Source organism: Myxocyprinus asiaticus, chromosome 17 (genome assembly GCF_019703515.2).
Source record: "Myxocyprinus asiaticus isolate MX2 ecotype Aquarium Trade chromosome 17, UBuf_Myxa_2, whole genome shotgun sequence".
NCBI lineage: Eukaryota > Metazoa > Chordata > Actinopteri > Cypriniformes > Catostomidae > Myxocyprinus > Myxocyprinus asiaticus.
Genome location: NC_059360.1, coordinates 14,974,479 through 14,997,177, shown reverse-complemented (window position 1 = coordinate 14,997,177; position 22,699 = coordinate 14,974,479). Strand labels below are relative to the sequence as shown.

The following is a 22,699-nucleotide window of genomic DNA, read 5'->3' as shown; positions in this document are numbered from 1 at the left end:
ACATCGACAGCTGTGGCCCTTGACTTTGTATTGTTGACCGAATTTGGCCCTTGGTGAAAACTAATTGGGGACCCCTGATTTACATGGTACTTAAATAAATTTAGTACAATTTAAATGAACATTTTATTGGAACATTTCACATTTTTAAATTTCCTTATAAAAATATGATTAATCATGTACCTCATGACATATGGAAGCTTTCCACAGGGAAGCTTATAGGGATAGTTCTCCTAAAAATTCTCATGCCTCATGCCATCCCATATGTGCATGACATTCTTTCTTCTGCTGAACACAAATGAAGATATTTAGAAGAATATCTCAGCTCTGTAGGTCCATTCAATACAAGTGAATGGGTGCAAAAATTTTGAAGCTCCAAAAATCACATAAGTCAGCATAAATGTATTCATACAACTCCAGTGGTTAAATTGATATCTTCAGAAGCGATTTGATAGGTATGGGTGAGAAATAGATCAATATTTAAGTAAATTTTTACTATAAATTCTGCACACTGCTCAGTCAATCTCCACTTTAACTTTCACATTCTTCTTCTTGTGTTTTTAGTGATTCACATTCTTCATGCAAACGCCCCCTACTGGGCAGATTGATGAATTTCTAGCAAAAATTGACTTAAATATTTATCTGTTTCTCACCCACACCTATCATATCACTTATGAAGATATAGGTTTAACAACTGGAGTCATATGGATTACTTTTATGCTGCCTTTATGTGCTTTTTGGAGCGTTCAAATTTTGGCACCCATTCACTTGCATTGTGAGGAACTAAGAGCTGAAATATTTTTATAAAAATCTTTGTTTGTGTTCTGCAGAAGAAAGAAAGTCATAAACATCTGGGATGGCATGGGGGTCAGTAAATGATTAATATTAATAAAAAAATATATTTTTGGGTGAACTATTCCTTTAATGCATGCTATGTAGTCAACTGGACAACATTACTTTAAATAAATGGCGATAGTAAAAAGATACAAGTCCGTGCAGGAAAACCTCAACACTTGGCACACCAAACACAATGACGGTAACAAGCAAAAGGTAATTTACTTTTATCATGAATGGGTAATTTTGAGTAGAAAATGAACGTCAGACTTCACAAAACAAGAAGTTACCAAATGTAATGACAAAATCAACTATAAAAAGGTGTAAATAAACTGACCATGCCAGCTAATGCTTGGAACACCAGCTTCAAAAAGTTAAGTAAAACTGACATATTTTATTTACCTGTGAAATTTACTCAAATTAGCAAATAAATATGACAAGGTTTTCTACTTTAGGATTGATGACAAATTGTAAAGATAACAAACAATCATGAATAACATTTACTTATAAGCTAGAGCATGAATTTTTACATGTTTGAAATCAGTACAAATTTAGAATTTACTTAATATTTTCAAGTTCACGCTTTAACTTATTCTATGTAGAAAGCACTTAATCTAATACTAAACTCTGGTTCTGAGAGACTCACAGGACTGCAGCTGCTCATACACACTATCCTGAGAGTGCATTGTTGTAGTGGGCTATACTGTAGTATGGACTCCCTAACTAAAAATTACCAAATTAACCATAGTTTATTAGTGCAGATAACACTACAGTTATTGTTACTGCAATAAACCTCTTTAAACTTATTAACCACCACTGTAAATAAAAAGATAGCGATTCTTAAAGCTTCATACACAGTTTGAAGGCGATGACATATTCATTTATTATTAATTTATAATGGTTTTTAGTAGTTACGGAAACTATGGTTACTATGGTAATTTTTTGCTAGTGCTCCAACAAACCCCGCCCAACCAGGAAGTCAGATTCAGCACCAGCTTCAAGTCCAGGCTGAAAAAGTCTCAAATAAACAATGCAGGTGTAAATATTGTCAGTATTTATATATATATTTGCTCTGTGTTTGATTGCGATTCTGCGAATATTAATATTAAGCGTAATGAGGTGATATTGATTACGGTCAGTTTGGCGCGAACGCTGCTGTTAAACGCAACATTTGCTATGCTATCTACAGAAACAAATGCTGCTGCCAGTATACACACTTGAGCGATACTTCTGTTCATTTTACTTTATTTGAACGTCGATAACATCTTTCGTGTACTGGCGTGCATTCGTGAAACAACATTAATTTATCAACATATTTTAACGACACGCGAAATGAATGGGTCTCGAGCCACGCTACATAACACGACACGTGCATAAACGTGCAAAGAAGAAACATTCACGTTAGAAGACGCCGTGTAAAATGTCGTCGGAGGCGGACAAGCTGACGTGGACGCTGACAGGAGCTACATTCGCTTGTGTTTTAGCGGTGTATGTAGCTTGCGCTGCTCGAACTGTACCCGGTGGAGACTCAGGTATGGCTACAGTCACATGTGTTTGTGTTTATATCACATGCAGCCTATAACAGAGCAGCATGCTGTAATATCACATACATACACCATATGGCATGATGAAATATGAACTGCAAGAGACCTTTTGAAATCTCATTTAATCGGAATGAATCTCCAGCAGTGGCCCCCAAAAGTATTTACACACACACACACACACACACACTCAAACTTGTTTTTATATCATTGTGGGGACTCTCCATAGACATCCATGCATTTTATGGATGTTATACAGATCTAACGATAATTTCTATCCCCTAAACCTAACCCTCACAGAAACCTTTTTGCATTTTTACATTTTTATCGTTTAGTATGTTTAATAAGCCATTTCCCTCATGGGGACCATTGGCTGGGCCCCACAAGGTAGGTGATCTCAGGTTTTACTATCCTTGTGGGGACAGTTGGTCCCCATAATGTAGTATAAACATACACACACACACAAAATAAATGCATGAATGGCATTTCATTAAATAATAATAATAAAAACACAAGTGTTTTTTATTATAAAGAAAGATAGTACAAGCACATTTTTCAAGCAAAACAAACATTTTACTGTTTAAAATGAAGACAAAGTATTTCTGCCTGTCAAACATTATTGGAAGATGTCTATAAATGATTTGATGAACCACACTTGTGGTTACTCTGCTAGAACACCTGTGTGACCTTTTCAAGGGAACTGACAAAAAATGACTTTTGCACCATATGTTTACAAGTTATTGCACAAATGGCTCAGAAAAGAGTCAGAGCACAGATGCCACTTGGTTTGATATTTTGTTATCTAATACAATTCTTACATTTTTAAGTGTCCAAATAGTTTTTGGGGCCACTGTACATGTTGATGCTTTTATGTTAAATTTTCACGTTCTATTTTATTTTAGCACCTATTTTTAAATGACTTATTTTATTATTAAAATATTTTTAGGATTGTCAGTCATACAAGATTTTTAGTTATGTTGTGAAATTTGTTTATGAAATTTGTTTACTTCAGACATTATTTTAAATAATTGAAGTCAAGAGGTTAGCAGACTTTGGCAGCATGACCATGGAGAGAAATATATTGTGATATTAAATAAATATTCTGGGTTCAATACAAGTTAGGCTCAATCCACAGCATTTTTTGCCATAATGTTGATTACCACAAAAATCTATAAAAAAAAAGAAGAAGCCAAAATCGAGGTTACAGTGAGGCACTTGCAATGGAAGTGAATGGGGCCACATTTTTAGAGGGTTTAAAGGCAGAAATGTGAAGCATAACATTTTATAAAAGTGCATACATTCATTCTTTTGTTAAAACTTGTGTATTATTTGAGATGTGAAGTTATTTAAAGAGTCGTTTTTATCGATGTTTTAGAGTTATAGGATTTACGGCATATGTCATCATGTCAGCGAAGTTGTACAATTGGATGTAACTTTAAAGACAAAAGGTTATTAACCCTTTAAACTCTGAAAGTGTTTTTAAAAATGTCCTGTTTCAGTGGCATGCCCAAAATTAAAGGCATATAACTCACCAAAAAAAAAACAAAAAAAAAAAACAAAGAGGGTCAGATGTTTGGGGTCAGATGTTTGGTATCATGTTAAAGAAAACTTTTAAATTATGTAGATTATAATAAATTATGAGATTCTCAGCCTACGAAACTACTAAAAAGTCACAAAAAACCTTTTCCTTATTTTTCTGATTTGACATTATATATTTCAGGATGTAAATGAGGTGGCTCTGAAAAACTGCTTTTGTTTTGTTCCCTAACAGGTCACCTGTAACTGAGTAAAACTTTGTGTTGATACAACAAAGCAAGTTCTAGCATTACAAAAATAATTCATTCTACTGTCCAAAAACATCTCCAAGTGTTTAAAAGCCTCTCCAAATAAATAAAACATAATAATTGTACATAAGAACTAATTACACATGCAAATACAACAATGACAAAAGGTATGCTCTCTCTCCAAAGCATGCAGGCATGAGTAACAAGATCTCATTCAGTTCCATTCTGTGTCATTTGAGTCATCATTGAGTCTGTGTCATGTACTTGGCGTCATCTCCTTGTGGTCATATGTAATTACAGTGAATGATCCTCTCTGCCCATATTTGGATGACTTCCACTTCTGGTTGCAGCGATCTGAATCCTAATGCGATAGTGTTCCATGACACTGGACATCGTACTACATAATTTCCGATGAAGTCTTCTGATCCAGGAAAGCAAATGTGTTTTTAGCCAGATAGCATATTATGTGCTGTTTGGAATATATAATGATCAATGCATCTGAATACATTGTGTGTGGGCTCGTTTTAACAGGAAATGTATTACTAAATTATCAAAACGAAACACTTCTGATTTGTCTGCAAATTTCAAAGTACTTGTTTAGTTTTGGTAATAATGTCTACATGCATTGTAAATTACAGCTTCTAAGCTTAAAAACTATACCTATTTTGTGTTGGTCAAGACTGTAGTTATTAGTATTTTGACAATTAATTTTTCTGTGCGGGCTATTCTGAGCTTAAAGAGTTAAGCAATTTGTCACACTTAAATCATGTTAACACGCATATTGTTTACTTCTTATGGCTATACTTTTGAAACAGTATGTATTTTAACATTTACGGATAGGCCCCATTAACTTCCATCGTAAGTGTCTCACTGTAACCCAGATGTTTGCTTTTTTTTTTTTTTTTTACAGAAAAGGAGGGACAAGTTCAACTTAATTTTTGTGGTAATCAACATTATGTCACAAATGCTGTTGATTGAGCTTAACTTGTGTTGAACCCAGAATGTTCCTTTAATGCTAAATTGGTGAAAACATGAAGTCTGGTTTCATGTAAGTCACATGTGAATGTGAATGTCATCAGAATTTAAACAGTATTTCATTGCTTAAGACAGTCAGCTGTATATAGTCAGTTTGGAACAAATGTTTCTTTTAATCAAATATTTTTAGGGATGCTCTCATTTTTGTATTTTATTGAACTCTCCTGCATATAGTTTATGAATTTTGATTCTTTATTTTCTTAAGAATGATTCTCACCGATGAGTTTGTTGTTCTTAACATTATGGTCCCATACGACTATTTCCTTTGAAGGCACCATTATTTATAGTGCTTTTGATTTGCTCAGAATAAAGTTAGTCTTCAAAAGATATACCATTTTCCTTTACTCAAGCAAGTATAGCCCTGTTTTCTATTATTGCAAAATACCCCACCAATGCTTTTTTTTTTTTTAATATTCCCCTCTAAATATCCAGGTTCAATAATGGAGAAGGACAAAATAATAGTTTTTCTTCTGGGGTGTGCAAACAAGAAGCAGTTGTTCTGTGAGCTTTTACAGCATCTGAGCGGGCAGGGTGGCTTTTGGAGGCTTTGGGGGGGGTGGCAAGAAGCTGTTTGGGGTTTACGGAGAGAGAGAACAAAAATCAGCCAGCCCCTTAAGCGTGGCGTTTAGGGACATTGCAGGATGCTGGCGTGATAGCGGTAGCTGAATGCTTGGCAGAAATTCTCCAGGTCTCCGTCTCGCAGTCCTAATCTCTTTAGGTGTGCTGCGCCCTGGAGAGGCTGAGCGGGTGCCCCGCGGGACCGCTGTTGTCTAGGAATGCGAGTGTGGAAATTATGGGGATTAAAGGGAGGAAAAAGGCTGCTGTTGGTGCCGGATGGTGTGCTATCACAGACACTTGGTTCCTTACATTTGCTGCCCTGTGCTCAACTGCATTTGCACCCTTTTCCCTATTAGCCTTCCTTCTGCGGGACTGCGCCCCGCATTCAGCTGTAGACACATTACTGCACTGCTGTGAATTAAACTGTGATGTATAACATGGAACATTTTGATTACAGGGAGATCCACACGCTTAGAAATGTGGTCGACCTGGCCTCACCGTGTGTGTGTGTGTATTTATTGCTCTTCTAAATAGGAAAGTGAAAGCAAAGAAAATTCAGGCACTGAAGTGTAAGGGGTCTGCACCTACAGATAGAGGACTTCCAAAACGACAACGAAAACATATGACAGCTAGTGATACGCAGGAAGTGCCAGCTAACGATTTAACATTTTTGTGATGCACTGAACATTTTGTATTGCATCAGAGAGCACAGTTTATAGGATTATTCTGTGTTTAGGCAAGTATTGCATCAGGCAGCATTGCTTGGATTTTTGCAACAGGGCAAAAACATTTGTGATTACTAAGCAATTAGACTTTTATTCATTGTCTTAACTGTAGTTTAAATACAGATTTTTTGTTTGTAGATTTCTAGCTATGTATATATAATGTGTAGTGAATTAATTAATTTCTGTCATGTTAAAAACTTTAGTAATGAATATGTCACCACATACCTGTGTAGTCATCTTTTGGAAAATATTTATTTTTTACCCTTAGCATCCTTTTAAAATGACTAGTAAGATTTACTTAATTTTTATTTCACAAGTTTTTGCTCACAGTTTTTTAAACCTTAATGGTATAAAACTAAGTAAAATTTATTGAACTTTATTACATTATTATTTTTTTATTTTCTCCCCAATTTGGAATGCCCAACTCCCAATATGTCCCAAGTCCCCATGGTGGCGCAGTGACCTGCCTCAATCCGAGTGGTGGAGGACGAATCTCAGTTGCCTCCATGTCTGAGACATCAATCCGTGCATCTTATCACGTGGCTTGTTGAGAGCATTACCGTGGAGACATAGCGTGTGTGGAGGCTTTACGCTATTCTCTGCGGCATCCTTGCACAACTCACTATGTGCCCTACCAAGAGCAAGAACCACACATTATAGCGACCACGAGGAGGTTACCCCATGTGACTCTACCCTCCCTAGCAACCGGGCCAACTTAGTTGCTTAGGAGACCTGGCTGAAGTCACTCAGCACGCCCTGGACTCGAACACGTGACTCCAGGGGTGGTAGTCAGCGTCTTTACTCGCTGAGCTACCCAGGCCCCCACTTTATTACATTATTGGTTAAAGTGAGTAACTTCAACTTAAACATTTTTGTAAATTCAGTACATTTTACTTACAAAAATGTTATACGTAGTATTTAAATAAACAGTAACATTTAAAACATATTATTAGAACATGTCACATTTTGAATTTTCCTTACTAACATATGTTTAATCAAGTACTACATGACATATGACATATATTATATTATTCAAGCCCAGTGCATGCTGGGAACACCAGCTTCGAAAAGTCATGTAAAATGTACTTATTTTATTTAACAATGAAATTTACTCAAATTAGCAAAAAATATGACAAGATTTTCTACTTTAGGAATAATACACACTGACACATTGTAAAAATATCAAACAATCATAAATAATATTTACTTATAAGCTAGAGCATTCATTTTTTACATGTTTGAATGTAGAATTTACTTAATATTTTCAAGTTCACGCTTTAACTTATTCAATGTAGAAAGTACTTTTATGCTACAGTATATTTACTTCAACACAAAATATTTTTTTTTCAGTGCATTTTTGTCCAAAATATATACTCTAAATTTGAACATTTTGATTTCTATGGCTGGATAAGACATAACAATTAATAATATATTAAAAAATCATGGACATTTCAATAATCAATATAAATTTTCTTGTATTGCTCTGCTCGAAAACTGTGATTCTTATCTGGTCAGCCATAGACCAAAAATGGGTTGCAGGTCTGTTGTGATAGGGCCAGGACAAAATGATAAAAATAATGCTAAATGCAAATAATAAAATGGAACTAACCATAGAATTTAAATAAAAAGGCTTATCAACTTTTTAAAGTATGGTGAGAATGCTTCCCATATCTATTGTTGTTGACTTCAAAGTCTTATAATCAAACTCTGCTTTCTTTGTTATTTTTGCACAGATTAATTTGTTCAATCATTTGGTAGAAGCTAGCCAATTAAGCAGATGCCAAAATGTACAGGTAATGCGACAATACCTCTTTCTCAAACCATGCAGGAACAAAACTATGCAAGGTAAAATAAAATTTAACACAGCCCAAAAAAAAAACAAAAAAAAAACTTAATGGTAATATTAATACATTGACATTAATAAATTAATATGAATGTATTTCACTGTTTGATTTTAAAGGACAGTTTTGTACTATGTTGGGTCATTAATTAGAGTAGAACATGCTCATGAAACAATAACACCAGTCTATTCATTGAAGGTTTTATTGGCGATATTTGCACATTAAACAATGATTAAACAATGGTTTCTAAATCATCCTTATCCAGTAATCATAACGACTGGAGATTTCATGAAAAAGTCATGGAAATTCATTGGTCAAAAAGTGTGGTTACAGTGTACGTGGGATAAATTTTATTATAACCTGGTTATAGTATGTTCTGGTCATGGTTTACAGGTCTTGAGATACGTGTGAAAATTGTGTGAGCATTCAGAGATGAGGAGAGGAAACACAGAAGTACATTACAGGCACTCATTGATTTTCAGTAGAAGCTTTTTGTATGTGTGGGGCTCTGCATAGAGGGACCACGCTCACGGGCATATGTTTACGCCTGTGTAAGCTATACGGTAATGGATAGGGTGCTACGCGTGCACCTCGAGTCACAGAATATGGAAAGACTGAATAGAATTGCCTGTGTATGTGTGCATCTGTCTGTTCAGGGATCAGGGGAGCTGTGTGTGCTAGAAGAGAATGAACGTGTCGCTTAGGAAATGTCACACTGGGAAGATTTTGCCGGTTTTGATCCGGGCAAATTAATGCAAAACCCAGTGCAAGTATTTGATTTGGGAAAACTTTCAGGAGCGGACTTGTCTCTTAATAATAATTATTGGGTTTACATTAATTTCCCTCTCTGTTTTTCTACCACAGGAGAGCTGATCACTGCTGCTTGTGAGCTGGGGGTAAGCATTAGCTGCATTGTTTAATCAATCCACTCATTAACTCATACACATTAAGAAAGTTTAATTAAGTATGGGGGGAGAAGAAAGATGATTAATTTACTTTTCAGGCCACAGGTTTTTTTGATCCTCTCTTCTTTTCGACGCACTTTTTTTTGACTAAGTTAGGACTAGAGAATGCTATAATTTGCAACCCTGTTCTTCAAATCCAATTAGACTGAATGGTTAGGCGATGGCTTTTGTAAGCTTTGCCTTATGTACAGTATAAGGCTTATTATACTCAACCCCTCTCTCTTTTTGTGCATGCGTGTGTGCGCTTGTGTAAGCCGCAAAGAATGAACTAAATCGGGTTAACAGTTATAATAAGTTTTATTATTTAATAAAGTTTATTATGCCACCACGATCCTTTTAGGGAGGCTGTGGCGATGTCACTATGCCAGTAATCCCTCCCTCTGTCCGTGTGGCCTGCCTGCCTGGCAGCTCTCCCCAGGGTCGGAGGGCTCTCTCTGGGCCTCAGGCCGCCGGCCCTCCCTTCTTGCTCCCTGGAGCTGTAGATCTGTTCTCCTTTAAACTCCTAGTCACAGGGCTGCCCTATACTGCCTTCCAGCTGTGTGTTCCTGCTTTTTCCGCCGTGCCACACGCAATTCCAGAGTCAGCGACAACACCTCTCCGTTCCTTTCCTCGCTGTCAATCTCATGTTTTGCCAGCGGAGGCATTTCTGCCACACACATCTTCATCGCAACACACTTGTGCAGTCACAAATGCACACACACTTACATAAGCCCCTTTTATTTCCACCTTGCTGGCACTTCCAAGTGTGCCCTTCCCAACCCCGCCATCTGTTTGCTGTACTGTGTCTCTCTCTTTCTTTTGTCCTCTCTGTCACGCCTCCCTAGACATTCTCTTTTTTTTTTCTTTACCTTGACCTTTCTTGCTTGTCATGAAGTTGCCTGTTCTTTATTCTACACCTCTTTTATAGACTTCTCTCAGTGTTGAGGAAGATGCTTTGAAATAGCCTCCAAAGCTACAAGCTACTCATAATCTAAAATAAACACTACTACAGTCAAGCTGCTCTTTTGAAAAAGTAGTTAGCTACACTACTAGCTACTGACAAAAACACCTAATAATGTTAAAGCTATGTTGGGTTCCTCAATAAAGGATGAGGAAACAATTAGGATCTCAATTAGGGTGGCAGCATTTGAACAGATAGATTTACACTTAATGTTTGTATCGTCATTACTTTTAGTTAATTACTCCCCAACACTGACTTCTGTGTTAGCACAGTTCCTTTATACAACCCATATTGGCGTGGACTTCAGCATTACGAAATTGATTATAGGGATCAGTTGACTGGGACCCTCGTTCCTGCTTTGATCATGAACTCACACTAGCTTTTTCACACCCACTTGTCCACTGAGTTTCCAGTCCACCCCTCAAACGTCTCTCTCCTTCTCTGAGACCTTTCCACGCTCTTCACTCTAGACTAGAACACAGCATTTCTCAGCCTGCTGTGCCTGTGTGTGTTATCAGGTCAGTAGAAGTGAGACAGCCTTTAATAGCTCCAGCCCTTATCACTCCGGAGGGGACTCATTGCCTAATTGCTGGGAAGGCAAGGAGACATAAGATCAGGCTTTTGGGGAGGGGGTAGGCCGCAAAAGTAAAGGCCCCGGCATGCTCGCGGCAAAGTTCTTCTTCGTTCTTTGCTCAGAGCCAAAAAGAAGCTTGAAACAGCTGAGCAAGGACATACTGTTTGTGAACATTAAGACACCAGCCACTTAGGGAGGTGTTTAGAGGTGCATTTAAATATGAGGAAGAACAAGACTACATGAAAACCTTAACTAATGTGACATGGCTCATTCTATTTTTTTAATGAAAATACACGGAAAATTACTTGATTAAAAGAACTGCATATAGTCTCATAGATACAAATTATGTGTTTTCCGTTAAAATTTTTCTGGATTCCATGTTACATTTTTAAATTAAATGTTATGATCAAATGGTGTTTAATCAAATTGATACATACAGCTTTAATCAAATAAAAATATAATAATTACTTTACTATGTTCTACTTAAATTTAATATACACTACCGGTCAAAAGTTTTGAAACACTTGACTGAAATGTTTCTCATGATCTTAAAAATCTTTTGATCTGAAGGCGTATGCTTAAATGTTTAAAATTAGTTTTGTAGACAAAAATATAATTGTGCCAACATATTAATTTATTTTATTATAAATCTAAAATGTAATAAATTAAAAAAAGGTTTTTAAAATTGATGATTTGGACCAAATAATAAAGAAAAGCAGCCAATAAGTGCCCAACATAGATGGGAACTCCTTCAATACTGTTTAAAAAGCATTCCAGGGTGATACCTCAAGAAGTTGGTTGAGAAAATGTCAAGAATACATTTCTGCAAATTCTAGGCAAAGGGTGACTACTTTGAAGATGCTAAAATATAACACATTATTTTGGATTTTGTTCAGTCACAACATAATTCCCATAGTTCCATTTATGTTGTTCCATAGTTTTGATGACTTTACTATTATTCTAAAATGTGGAAAAAAATAAATAATGAGTAAGTGTTTAAAAATTTTGACCGGTAGTGTGTGTGTATGTATATATATATATATACACACACACATACAGGTGCATCTCAATAAATTAGAATGTCGTGGAAAAGTTCATTTATTTCAGTAATTCAACTCAAATTGTGAAACTCGTGTATTAAATAAATTCAATTCACACAGACTGAAGTAGTTTAAGTCTTTGGTTCTTTTAATTGTGATGATTTTGGCTCATATTTAACAAAAACCCACCAATTCACTATCTCAAAAAATTAGAATATGGTGACGTGCCAATCAGCTAATCAACTCAAAACACCTGCAAAGGTTTCCTGAGCCTTCAAAATGGTCTCTCAGTTTGGTTCACTAGGCTACACAATCATGGGGAAGACTGCTGATCTGACAGTTGTCCAGAAGACAATCATTGACACCCTTCACAAGGAGGGTAAGCAACAAACATTCATTGCCAAAGAAGCTGGCTGTTCACAGAGTGCTGTATCCAAGCATGTTAACAGAAAGCTGAGTGGAAGGAAAAAGTGTGGAAGAAAAAGATGCACAACCAACCGAGAGAACCGCAGTCTTATGAGGATTGTCAAGCAAAATCGATTCAAGAATTTGGGTGAACTTCACAAGGAATGGACTGAGGCTGGTGTCAAGGCATCAAGAGCCACCACACACAGACGTGTCAAGGAATTTGGCTACAGTTGTCGTATTCCTCTTGTTAAGCCACTCCTGAACCACAGACAACGTCAGAGGCGTCTTACCTGGGCTAAGGAGAAGAACTGGACTGTTGCCCAGTGGTCCAAAGTCCTCTTTTCAGATGAGAGCAAGTTTTGTATTTCATTTGGAAACCAAGGTCCTAGAGTCTGGAGGAAGGGTGGAGAAGCTCATAGCCCAAGTTGCTTGAAGTCCAGTGTTAAGTTTCCACAGTCTGTGATGATTTGGGGTGCAATGTCATCTGCTGGTGTTGGTCCATTGTGTTTTTTGAAAACCAAAGTCACTGCACCCGTTTACCAAGACATTTTGGAGCACTTCATGCTTCCTTCTGCTGAAAAAATGCTGATTTCATTTTCCAGCAGGATTTGGCACCTGCCCACACTGCCAAAAGCACCAAAAGTTGGTTAAATGACCATGGTGTGGTGTGCTTGACTGGCCAGCAAACTCACCAGACCTGAACCCCATAGAGAATCTATGGGGTATTGTCAAGAGGAAAATGAGAAACAAGAGACCAAAAAATGCAGATGAGCTGAAGGCCACTGTCAAAGAAACCTGGGCTTCCATACCACCTCGGCAGTGCCACAAACTGATCACCTCCATGCCACGCCGAATTGAGGCAGTAATTAAAGCAAAAGGAGCCCCTACCAAGTGTTGAGTACATATACAGTAAATGAACATACTTTCCAGAAGGCCAACAATTCACTAAAAATGTTTTTTTTTATTGGTCTTATGATGTATTCTAATTTTTTGAGATGGTGAATTGGTGGGTTTTTGTTAAATGGAGCCAAAATCATCACAATTAAAAGAACCAAAAACTTAAACTACTTCAGTCTGTGTGCATTGAATTTATTTAATACACGAGTTTCACAATTTGAGTTGAATTACTGAAATAAATGAACTTTTCCACGACATTCTAATTTATTGAGATGCACCTGTATACAGTGCATCCGGAAAGTATTCACAGTGCTTCACTTTTTCCACATTTTGTTATGTTACAGCCTTATTCCAAAATGGATTAAATTCATTATTAATTGAATTTTACAAACAATACCCCATAATGACAACGTGAAAGAAGTTTGTTTGAAATCTTTGCTAATTTATTAAAAAAAATAAAAAAAATAAAAATCACATGTACATAAGTATTCATAGCCTTTGCTCAACACTTTGTTGAAGCACCTTTGGCACCAATTACAGCCTCAAGTTTTTTTGAGTATGATGCTACAAGTTTGGCACACCTATTTTTGGGCAGTTTCTCCCATTCTTCTTTACAGGACCTCTCAAGCTCCATCGGGTTGGATGGGGAGCGTCGGTGCACAGCGATTTTCAGATCTCTCCAGAGATGTTCAATCGGGTTCAAGTCTGGGCTCTGGCTGGGCCACTCAAGGACATTCACAGAGTTGTCCCGTAGCCACTCCTTTGTTATCTTGGCTGTGTGCTTAGGGTCGTTGTCCTGTTGGAAGATGAACCTTCGCCCCAGTCTGAGGTCCAGAGCGCTCTGGAGCAGGTTTTCATCAAGGATATCTCTGTACATTGCTGCATTCATCTTTCCCTCGATCCTGACTAGTCTCCCAGTTCCTGCCGCTGAAAAAGATCCCCCACAGCATGATGCTGCCACCACCATGCTTCACTGTATGGATAGTATTGGCCAGGTGATGAGTGGTGCCTGGTTTCCTCCAGACATGACGCTTGCCATTCAGGCCAAAGAGTTCAATCTTTGTTTCTCATGGTCTGAGAGTCCTTCAGGTGCCTTTTGGCAAACTCCAGTTGGGCTGTCATGTGCCTTTTACTGAGGAGTGGCTTCCGTCTGGCCACTCTACCATACAGGCCTGATTGGTGGAGTGCTGCAGAGATGGTTGTTCTTCTGGAAGGTTCTCCTCTCTCCACAGAAAAACGCTGGAGCTCTGTCAGAGTGACCATCGAGTTCTTGGTCACCTCCCTGACTATGGCCCTCCTCCCCCGATTGCTCAGTTTGGCCGGGCGGCCAGCCTTAGGAAGAGTCCTGGTGGTTCCAAACTTCTTCCATTTACGAATGATGGAGGCCACTGTGCTTATTGGGACCTTCAATGCTGCAGAAATTTTTCTGTACCCTTCCCCAGATCTGTGCCTCGATACAATCCTGTCTCGGAGGTCTACAGACAATTCCTTGGACTTCATGGCTTGGTTTGTGCTCTGACATGCACTGTTAACTGTGGGACCTTATATAGACAGGTGTGTGCCTTTCCAAATCATGTCCAATCAACTGAATTTACCACAGGTGGACTCCAATCAAGTTGTAGAAACATCTCAAGGATGATCAGTGGAAACAGGATGCACCTGAGCTCAATTTTGAGTGTCATGGCAAAGGCTGTGAATACTTATGTACATGTGATTTTTTTTTTTTTTTTTAATTTTTAATAAATTTGCAAAGATTTCAAACAAACTTCTTTCATGTTGTCATTATGTGGTATTGTTTTTAGAATTTTGAGGAAAATAATGAATTTAATCCATTTTGGAATAAGGCTGTAACATAACAAAATGTGGAAAAAGTGAAGCGCTGTGAATACTTTCTGGATGCACTGTATATATATATATATATATATATATATATATATATATATATATATATATATATATATATATATATATATATATATATTATTATTATTATTATTATTATTATTATTATTAATTTATTTATTTATTTATTTTTTGGTCAAATAAAATGCTGCAGAGCTTCAGAGTATTAATGAAAATCACAACATGCTGATAATACACTTGCATTTGTGTTATTGCTTACAGATGATGATAATAATAATAATAATAATAAAACAACCATTTAATATTATATAATTGTTATTATGAGTATTATTGTTACTTTTTGAATATTACATTTTTATACAGTAGTCTTCGATTTCACACATCCAGTTGAATAAAGCTTTCAATTAAGTGGGACTTTTATTTTGACGGACTTTTGAGTTTTTCCTGTTTTTGACAGGCTAGTTATATCAAGCTTGCCATTAATGCTGGGATAATCCTGTCGCAACTCTGGAGCTGAAATCTCCGAGCTGCACTAGAAGAGTTCTTTTAAATGTTAACAGCCATTTATACTCTAAACACACTGCATGAAAATTAAGCACCAGTAGTGTGTGTTGCATTTGTGTGCGTGTGTGCGCATGCGTGCGTGTGTGTGCGACTGTGTGTGTGTGTGTGTGTGTGTGTGTGTGTGAGTGAAGCAGATGACAGCAGAGCAGCACCTCTTGTTCATTCTGTAGCATGCAGCGCATGTGACTGTATAATCTTTAATAAAATTACATCCTTCTGCTGTTTAATGATCACACTTGGCCATATCCAGAGGTTTTTTATTTTATTTTCAAATTGTCATTGATTTCATCTCAAAACTGTCACATCTCATATCATTTAGCTTATGACCGCATACTGTAATATGGTACCGAGATTAGCAACAAGATGATATCGTACCATTTAAATTGGGATCGAGATACTTCACTTGTACTGGTAAACTGCACAGTCAAACAACAGAGTGAATGGGCACTTAAGAGCATTTGTGTAAATTTAATTTCTTTTGAAGACTACTTAAAAAAAAAATGTCATGACATGTTCTTGGAAAATGTCCTTACGCAAACGATCATACAGATGTACTGTAAGTTTGCATCAGCTCGCCAATAACTCTGCATGCCGGTGTGTTAGTGTTGACTGATCTTAAGTGACTAAACAACGTAACCGGAATGGCGCCAAACTAGTTGGAGCTCCAGGTCACACCTACCGATGACGTGGACCAATGGCAGTAAGAAGGTGTTTAGCAGTCATTATAAAGTTTTCATTAAAGTTCGTGCCGGCGAGCTGTTACGAACCACCGAAATGAACTAAAAAAACACCTTCATTTTGGTCAGATTTTGGTAGAAATTACTTCACACCCATTCGTTCTTCGATTTCATATGAAGTATGCCGAGGCCTTAAGGGTTGCCTTTGAAAGCTGAACTACAGTATAAGGTGATAGCTGGGGGCACTAGATTCTATTGGTGTTATCTGTGCTCCAGAATGTACTTGGAGAGGGTTTACAGCTGTGTCTTCCCCCAGGTGGCCCATCCTCCAGGATACCCCCTCTTCACCATGCTCTCCTCTCTGATGCTTACGCTGTTGCCGCTCAGCTCACCGGCTCACAGTATCAATGTCCTGTGTGCTGTCTTTGGGGCTGGGGCCAGTGGGGCACTCTGCTTCACTGTCTGCAGGTAGGCCACCCTCTGACTTTTAAAAAAGGTGACCAAAGTGTTAGAGATACATTGATACCAAGATCAAGTACGAGTAGCAATACTTGCTTTTTGGTACTCACTGATTGAACGCAGTATGAAGCTGCAATTTCAGGTATTACACAATAAGATAAATACGTTAATTTCATCAGCTTTTCATTAACATTTGAATAAGTAAATTATGACAGAATTTTTAACTCCACAGTTAAAACAATACAGGGCACTATAGTTGAGAACATCACAAATCAAAAATTGATTTTTTTCAAGCATTTTGCTTTCTGTTTTGCCGCTTCAATATGGGATACAATATCTGGAACATGAGGTCTTCATTTCGGCCAAAATACAGGATGTCCCTGCACGATCTTACAACGATCGATTTGACAAACGATTGCAGTTGATGTTAGCATGTAGCTAAGCTATTGAGATTGTAGCATAGCTAAGCTATTCGATAACAAAAAATGTAAAGCACTTTACAAATATTGAGTAAAATGCTACATTTTTAATTAGATGGAACAATTAATACTTACTGAATAAAAATACCTTTATAGTAAATATTTCCCTTGGCTCCGTCTGGGAATTGGATGGAAATTTTTCACTAAGCTCATCACAACTCTTTGAGACTGCCTTATCCATGGAGCATACTGTATATGCAATGTTGCCTCAGATTTTTTTAGAAGCTAGCACAATGTTCCTACCTACAATTTGAGAGGTGCTGGGTCAGCAGTGCTTCTATGACCATGTTTACACCTGGTATTAAGATGCATTTCGGATGATTCGATCACATGCGGTCAGGTAAGACACATCACTGTTTACATCTGGTCACTAAAATATCTCCTATGACCACTTGTGTTTGGATTTTAAGGGGAGGGTCTCTGATTTCATGACTACATACATCAATCACTATTTCAGTGTTACTGCATGATAATAAATTGCAAAAAAGTCCTAATAAAACAAAGGGCAAAAAGAAGAAAAAAGCTGTGCCGTTTCTCTCACATTTCTCCCACATACAATTGAAATAAGCACAAACGAGCCGAATTCTCTGTTATTTTAGTAGAGTACCTGTATTAACTAAGCTTCAGATGTGTGTGTTTGTCATATGTATACTTGAATGTTGATATCAGACACATTGATGAAGTTCTGTGATGTTCTCGTGTTTGTATATGTGTGTGCTTTTAACTGGCAAAGTTTAAACTCTTGCTTTAGCGCAGTGTTTGATTGGGACGTGAGGAGTGGTGCTTCGCTGCTGTCTAGGACACATCAGGATGGATAAGTGTTTACACCTCAAATGCGATGTGGTCACTACTAGGGCTGAACGATTAATCAAAAGCACAAAATTGCGAAATCGCAATATGACATAATGCGATTATCAAACCGCAAGAGCTGTGATTTAATTAAATAAATAAATAGTCTGCACTCGCTGCGGTTACTGTATGTGTGCGGTGCTGTTCTCTATAGTGTTACACATACTCAAAGCATGCGTGGGCTAATGAGTGAGTGTGTTATATTTACAATGCTCTAGATTCACTAATTACACATTTGCGCTATTCCAAATATCCTTGGCTGCTAAAAGTTACTATCCAAATCTAAAGTAACCTCATAACACAGGGTTTTGTGGACAGAAGAGTGGATGAAAGCATTTCTCTGCAATACAAGGCCAGTGTCAACTCAACCACAAACAAAAATGTCTTCTTTGTTCTGTCAAAATAAAAGCTTTTGCCAAAATAAAGGCTTAAGTGTTTAACCGAAATGCATAGCAATGACTTATGCAAGTTATTATTAGAAATTGTTACATAAATAATACTTAATACTAGGTTTAAATGAGGTCTATGATGGCCAAATAAATAAATAAATAAAACTCTTCATGTAGGCAGTTTAAAAGATTTAGAAACACAAATTCTATGTGTATTTTGAACTTATAAGTAAGGCTTTTTTTTTTTTTCAAAACAGTCCTAATATTTTCCCTATAATTTAAAACAGATTATTGTGGGAAAAAAAAAATCCATTCATCAAGAACCAAAAACAATATTAGGCTCAGTGTAGTCACCCATCCCTTCAAAAGTTCATCAGGCAGTCAAACAACAAAATGAAATCAAGCGTAGCATTAGTTCTGTCAGGTCACGTGAGTCAAGCTCCCAATCAGCTGACACTCAGCTGATCATGACGTCTACCAATACTATTCAGACGCTTATCAAAGCGGTCCTATTTAAGTCCTCCATTCCTTTATTCATTGCTTAGCTGTCTTTTCCATTGCATGGATGCAAGCTGCACTTGACACCCTCCTCCATCCCCAGCTTCACCTCTGTATGGCACCTTGCCTTTAGTTTCCCTACATCTGTCTTATTGTTTGGTGTTCTAAGACTATAGTTGAGTGCCAGTTTGGAATTCCTATCTTCAGTGTGTTATTCTGCCTTGTTCTTGATTGCCAACTTTATATACAGTATCTGAAGTTCTAGTAAGTGTTATGGAAATGAACAATTGTATCATGTACAGTGGCACTGTCAGAATGTAAAAAAAAAAAATGGAACAATGTTGTAATTCTGCTGGATCTGTTCTGTTACCCCTGGTGGGGTTTTATTTGCTGCACTCTGCTCTGTCCATGCATTACTGCCCTGAACAGAATGATACCCCCCAACACCAACAGATGATTCACTTGTCTATAATGGCACTTTTCCACTGCATGTTATGGTTCGACTTGACTCGACTCTGCTCGCTTTTCTGAGCTTGCTTTTCCACTGCAGTGTAGTGCGCCTCAACGTGGGTAGGATTATAGGCTGATCATCATAGTTGCACTGCCTCTACTGCCGTGACATCATCTTAAACGTGACACAAACATTACTGACCATAAACAGTAACAAGACCGCTAGCTGTTAGCTACTAGCTCATTGTGCAGCATAAAGCAGTTATTGCATGGTGATTTTGCCTGGTTGTTTTAGAAGCAAGCTTTCCAGTAGCTGGTCAACTAAATAAAGTGACGCTTTCAAGCAGAATATAGTGTTAACGTAACAAAACATACTATCCTCCATCGTGGACTCCAACAACGCCGAGTCCAGGACACTCTCCCTCCCATTGCTCACCGGTCTATTGCCAATAGATAGCGTCCATTTGGTCGAACCACTTCCACTTTCTTCTGTTTGAACCACTCCGGCTGTTGTGGTCCTTGATGGTTCTGTAGTCACTTTTAAGTTTTTTTTTACTTTTCCCTACACTGTTAGTAGGTCCGGTGGTAGCCGTGTGCGGCCAACAGCTGAGACACTTCCTGAAAGACTTTATCGTTTTGCGTCATTTTGTTCGTCGCTAACGAGAGGAACGTCTGCACCTCGTTTATTGACCACGGCGTGGTTTTGTGCAAAGCCATTTCTTTTTACAATTCGAAAGTTCCGTGAACAAATGATATTGCTGTCGCTGTTGCTAACTTTAAAACTAGCGGGTTGATGTCCAGTGTCGCAAATCCAGTGACGCTGGTAGTGGCGAATCTCTCTGATCAATCAGTGATCTGCAGGGTTTTGACGTCAAATTTAGTATGGGCTCGGCTCGCTTGGAACCTCGACCGAGGTGGTACTAAAAAAAGTACCAGGTACCAGGTACTATCCGCAGTGGAAAAGAACCATAAGTGAATAAAGTATTCTAATATACACTACCGTTTAAAAGTTTGGGGTCACTTGCCTGAAGTGTTTCTCATGATATTAAAAACCTTTTTATCTGAAAGCGTATGCTTAAATGTTTGAAATGAGTTTTGTAGACAAAAATATATTTGTGCCAACATATTTATTTCATTATAAAACTAACATTTTATAAAAAAAAATAAAATAAAATAAACGTTTTTGAAATGGATGACTTGGACCGAATAATTAAGAAAAGCAGCCACTAAGTGCCCAGCATATATATGGGAACTCCTTCAATACTGTTTAAAATGCATCCCAGGGTGATACCTCAAGAAGTTGGTTGAGAAAATGCCAAGAGTACATGTCTGCAAAATCCAGGCAAAGTGTGGCCACTTTGAAGATGCTAAAATATAACATAGTTTTGATTTATTTTGGATTTTTTTAGTCACAACATAATCCCCATATTTCCATTTCTATTATTCCATAGTTGTGATGACTTTACTATTATTCTAAAATGTGGAAAAAACCTAAACCCTAAACTTTTGAACAGTAGTGTACATTTGACGGAAGTGGTCCTGATTGAAATGCATTTATGACAGAATACACACAGAATGTTTTTTTTTTGTTTTGTTTTTTTTTTACTGTAAAAAGAACTTTCTTTAAAATAAGCTAAAGGCTATCTATTGAAAAACCAAAATTTTACAGAGCTAAGACAACCCTTCAAAAATATGCAGATTCAGTTCCACCAATGAACTGCCCAAGTTGGTCTTCAGAAAATTTGTCTAAACAGACAGTTGCTGCTGCATGGATATTAATATGTACATGTAATTCTTGCAAATGATGTGAATAATGCATTCCCCCACTCAGCTGAGTTTGCAAGCCAAGCTGACCACAGATTTGGCTGCAGTTACATGTCTAGTGCAACCTCTGCTCTTAAGCCTCAAGATTTAGTTCCAATTTTGGATTACAGCAAGCAAAAAAGTCATTTCCTTTGGCCCCTGCAACCTCGCAACCCATCCTACTCCCATGGCTGATGCTAGTGAGGATTTCAGTACACACACACGCACACACACACACACACACACACACAAAACCCTTTTAGCCCTTAAGTTTCAGTATATAATCTATGTTTTCAATTGAGAACATAAGCGTAATAGGTTTTGATGGTTATCTGTCCAGGCTTAGGCTGAGGTTTGCTCATGCTTATGTGTTGGGCTCAGAGCAGTAGCTGGCAGGCTTAAGATGCCAGAACTGTGAGGAGGGATTGTTTTGGGGTTTCAAAGCTTCCGGCACAGTCTGGGACTCCCCTCTGGGTTGGCATTGGGGTCCTTAGGTGCTTCATTCATGCCCAGTGGTAATGCTGAGGTGGCATGCCACTCACAGTAGGGACACTACCGGACAGGCCTGTCCCCAGGCTGCTACCCTGGCACACAACACCACTCTGAAACTGACCAGTTTTTGCCCTGTACACTCTCTCCCATCTTTTGCGTTGAGGAATTTCTGTTTATAAAGGCTTAAATAGCTCTTTTGTTAGTTTTGCAATATTTATCAAAATCTATCTACTATCCGTTCCATTCTGTATTGTGCAGTTTTTACAGACAAGGTCCACAACTCTTTGTTAAATTTACAGTATCATCAGCTAAATTTTAAAATTGAAATGGAAAATGTACATTTAGCAAAACTATGACACTGTCCATTAAAATCACAAAGAGTGTGATAACTTTTTGATGTTTTAAGTTAATGTAGGTGGACTGACTATTGTAAAGTTCTGCTGTCTTACTCCTATCCCAAAAGCTGCACAATAATGTTTGAGAGCCACACTACATGCTTTTATGGTTCCCCTGTGGTTAAAAAAATTATATAATGCAACTTTTTTGAAGATCTAGAGACAACTTTTCAAAACTATGGTGGCTTATCACATGAGACCCACTGGCTGCACTCCCATTGGTAGATTGAAATCTACAATAGCTCGAGAGCTATCTGCATAATACCATGCGAAAATTTACTCTAGAGCCACAGGAAAATTATGCCCTAACAACACTGATTGGCTGTTGGTTAGTCTATTTAGTCCATATAAGTCTATTAACCCTTTAAGCTCTAAAGGTGTTTTTTAAAGATATCCAGTTTCAGTGGCATGCACAAAATTAAAGGCTTATAACTGTACAAAAAAAAAAAAAAAGGGTAAATTGTTTGGTATCATTTTAAAGAAAACTTTTCAAATTTTTAATGATATACGGTTGAAGTCAGAAGTTCACAACTTAGGTTGAAGTCATTAAAACTCATTTTTTAAAAACTCCACAGATTTCATATTAGTAAACTTTAGTTTTGGCAGGTCGTTTAGGACGTCTACATTGTGCATGACACAAGT

At 37.5% G+C, this 22,699-nt stretch overlaps 1 protein-coding gene across 1 annotated transcript in view; it reads left to right on the top strand.

Moving 5' to 3' along the window:
* Positions 1-1,810: 1,810 nt before the first annotated feature.
* The window catches only part of LOC127454863 (transmembrane protein 260-like), a 68,055-nt gene continuing 47,166 nt past the window's right edge, over positions 1,811-22,699 (top strand). The window contains exons 1-3 of the mRNA XM_051722345.1: positions 1,811-2,363; positions 9,180-9,211; positions 16,560-16,711. Coding sequence (XP_051578305.1) covers positions 2,252-2,363; positions 9,180-9,211; positions 16,560-16,711 — 296 coding nt within the window. The 5' untranslated portion in view covers positions 1,811-2,251. The remainder of the gene's footprint in view (positions 2,364-9,179; positions 9,212-16,559; positions 16,712-22,699) is intronic.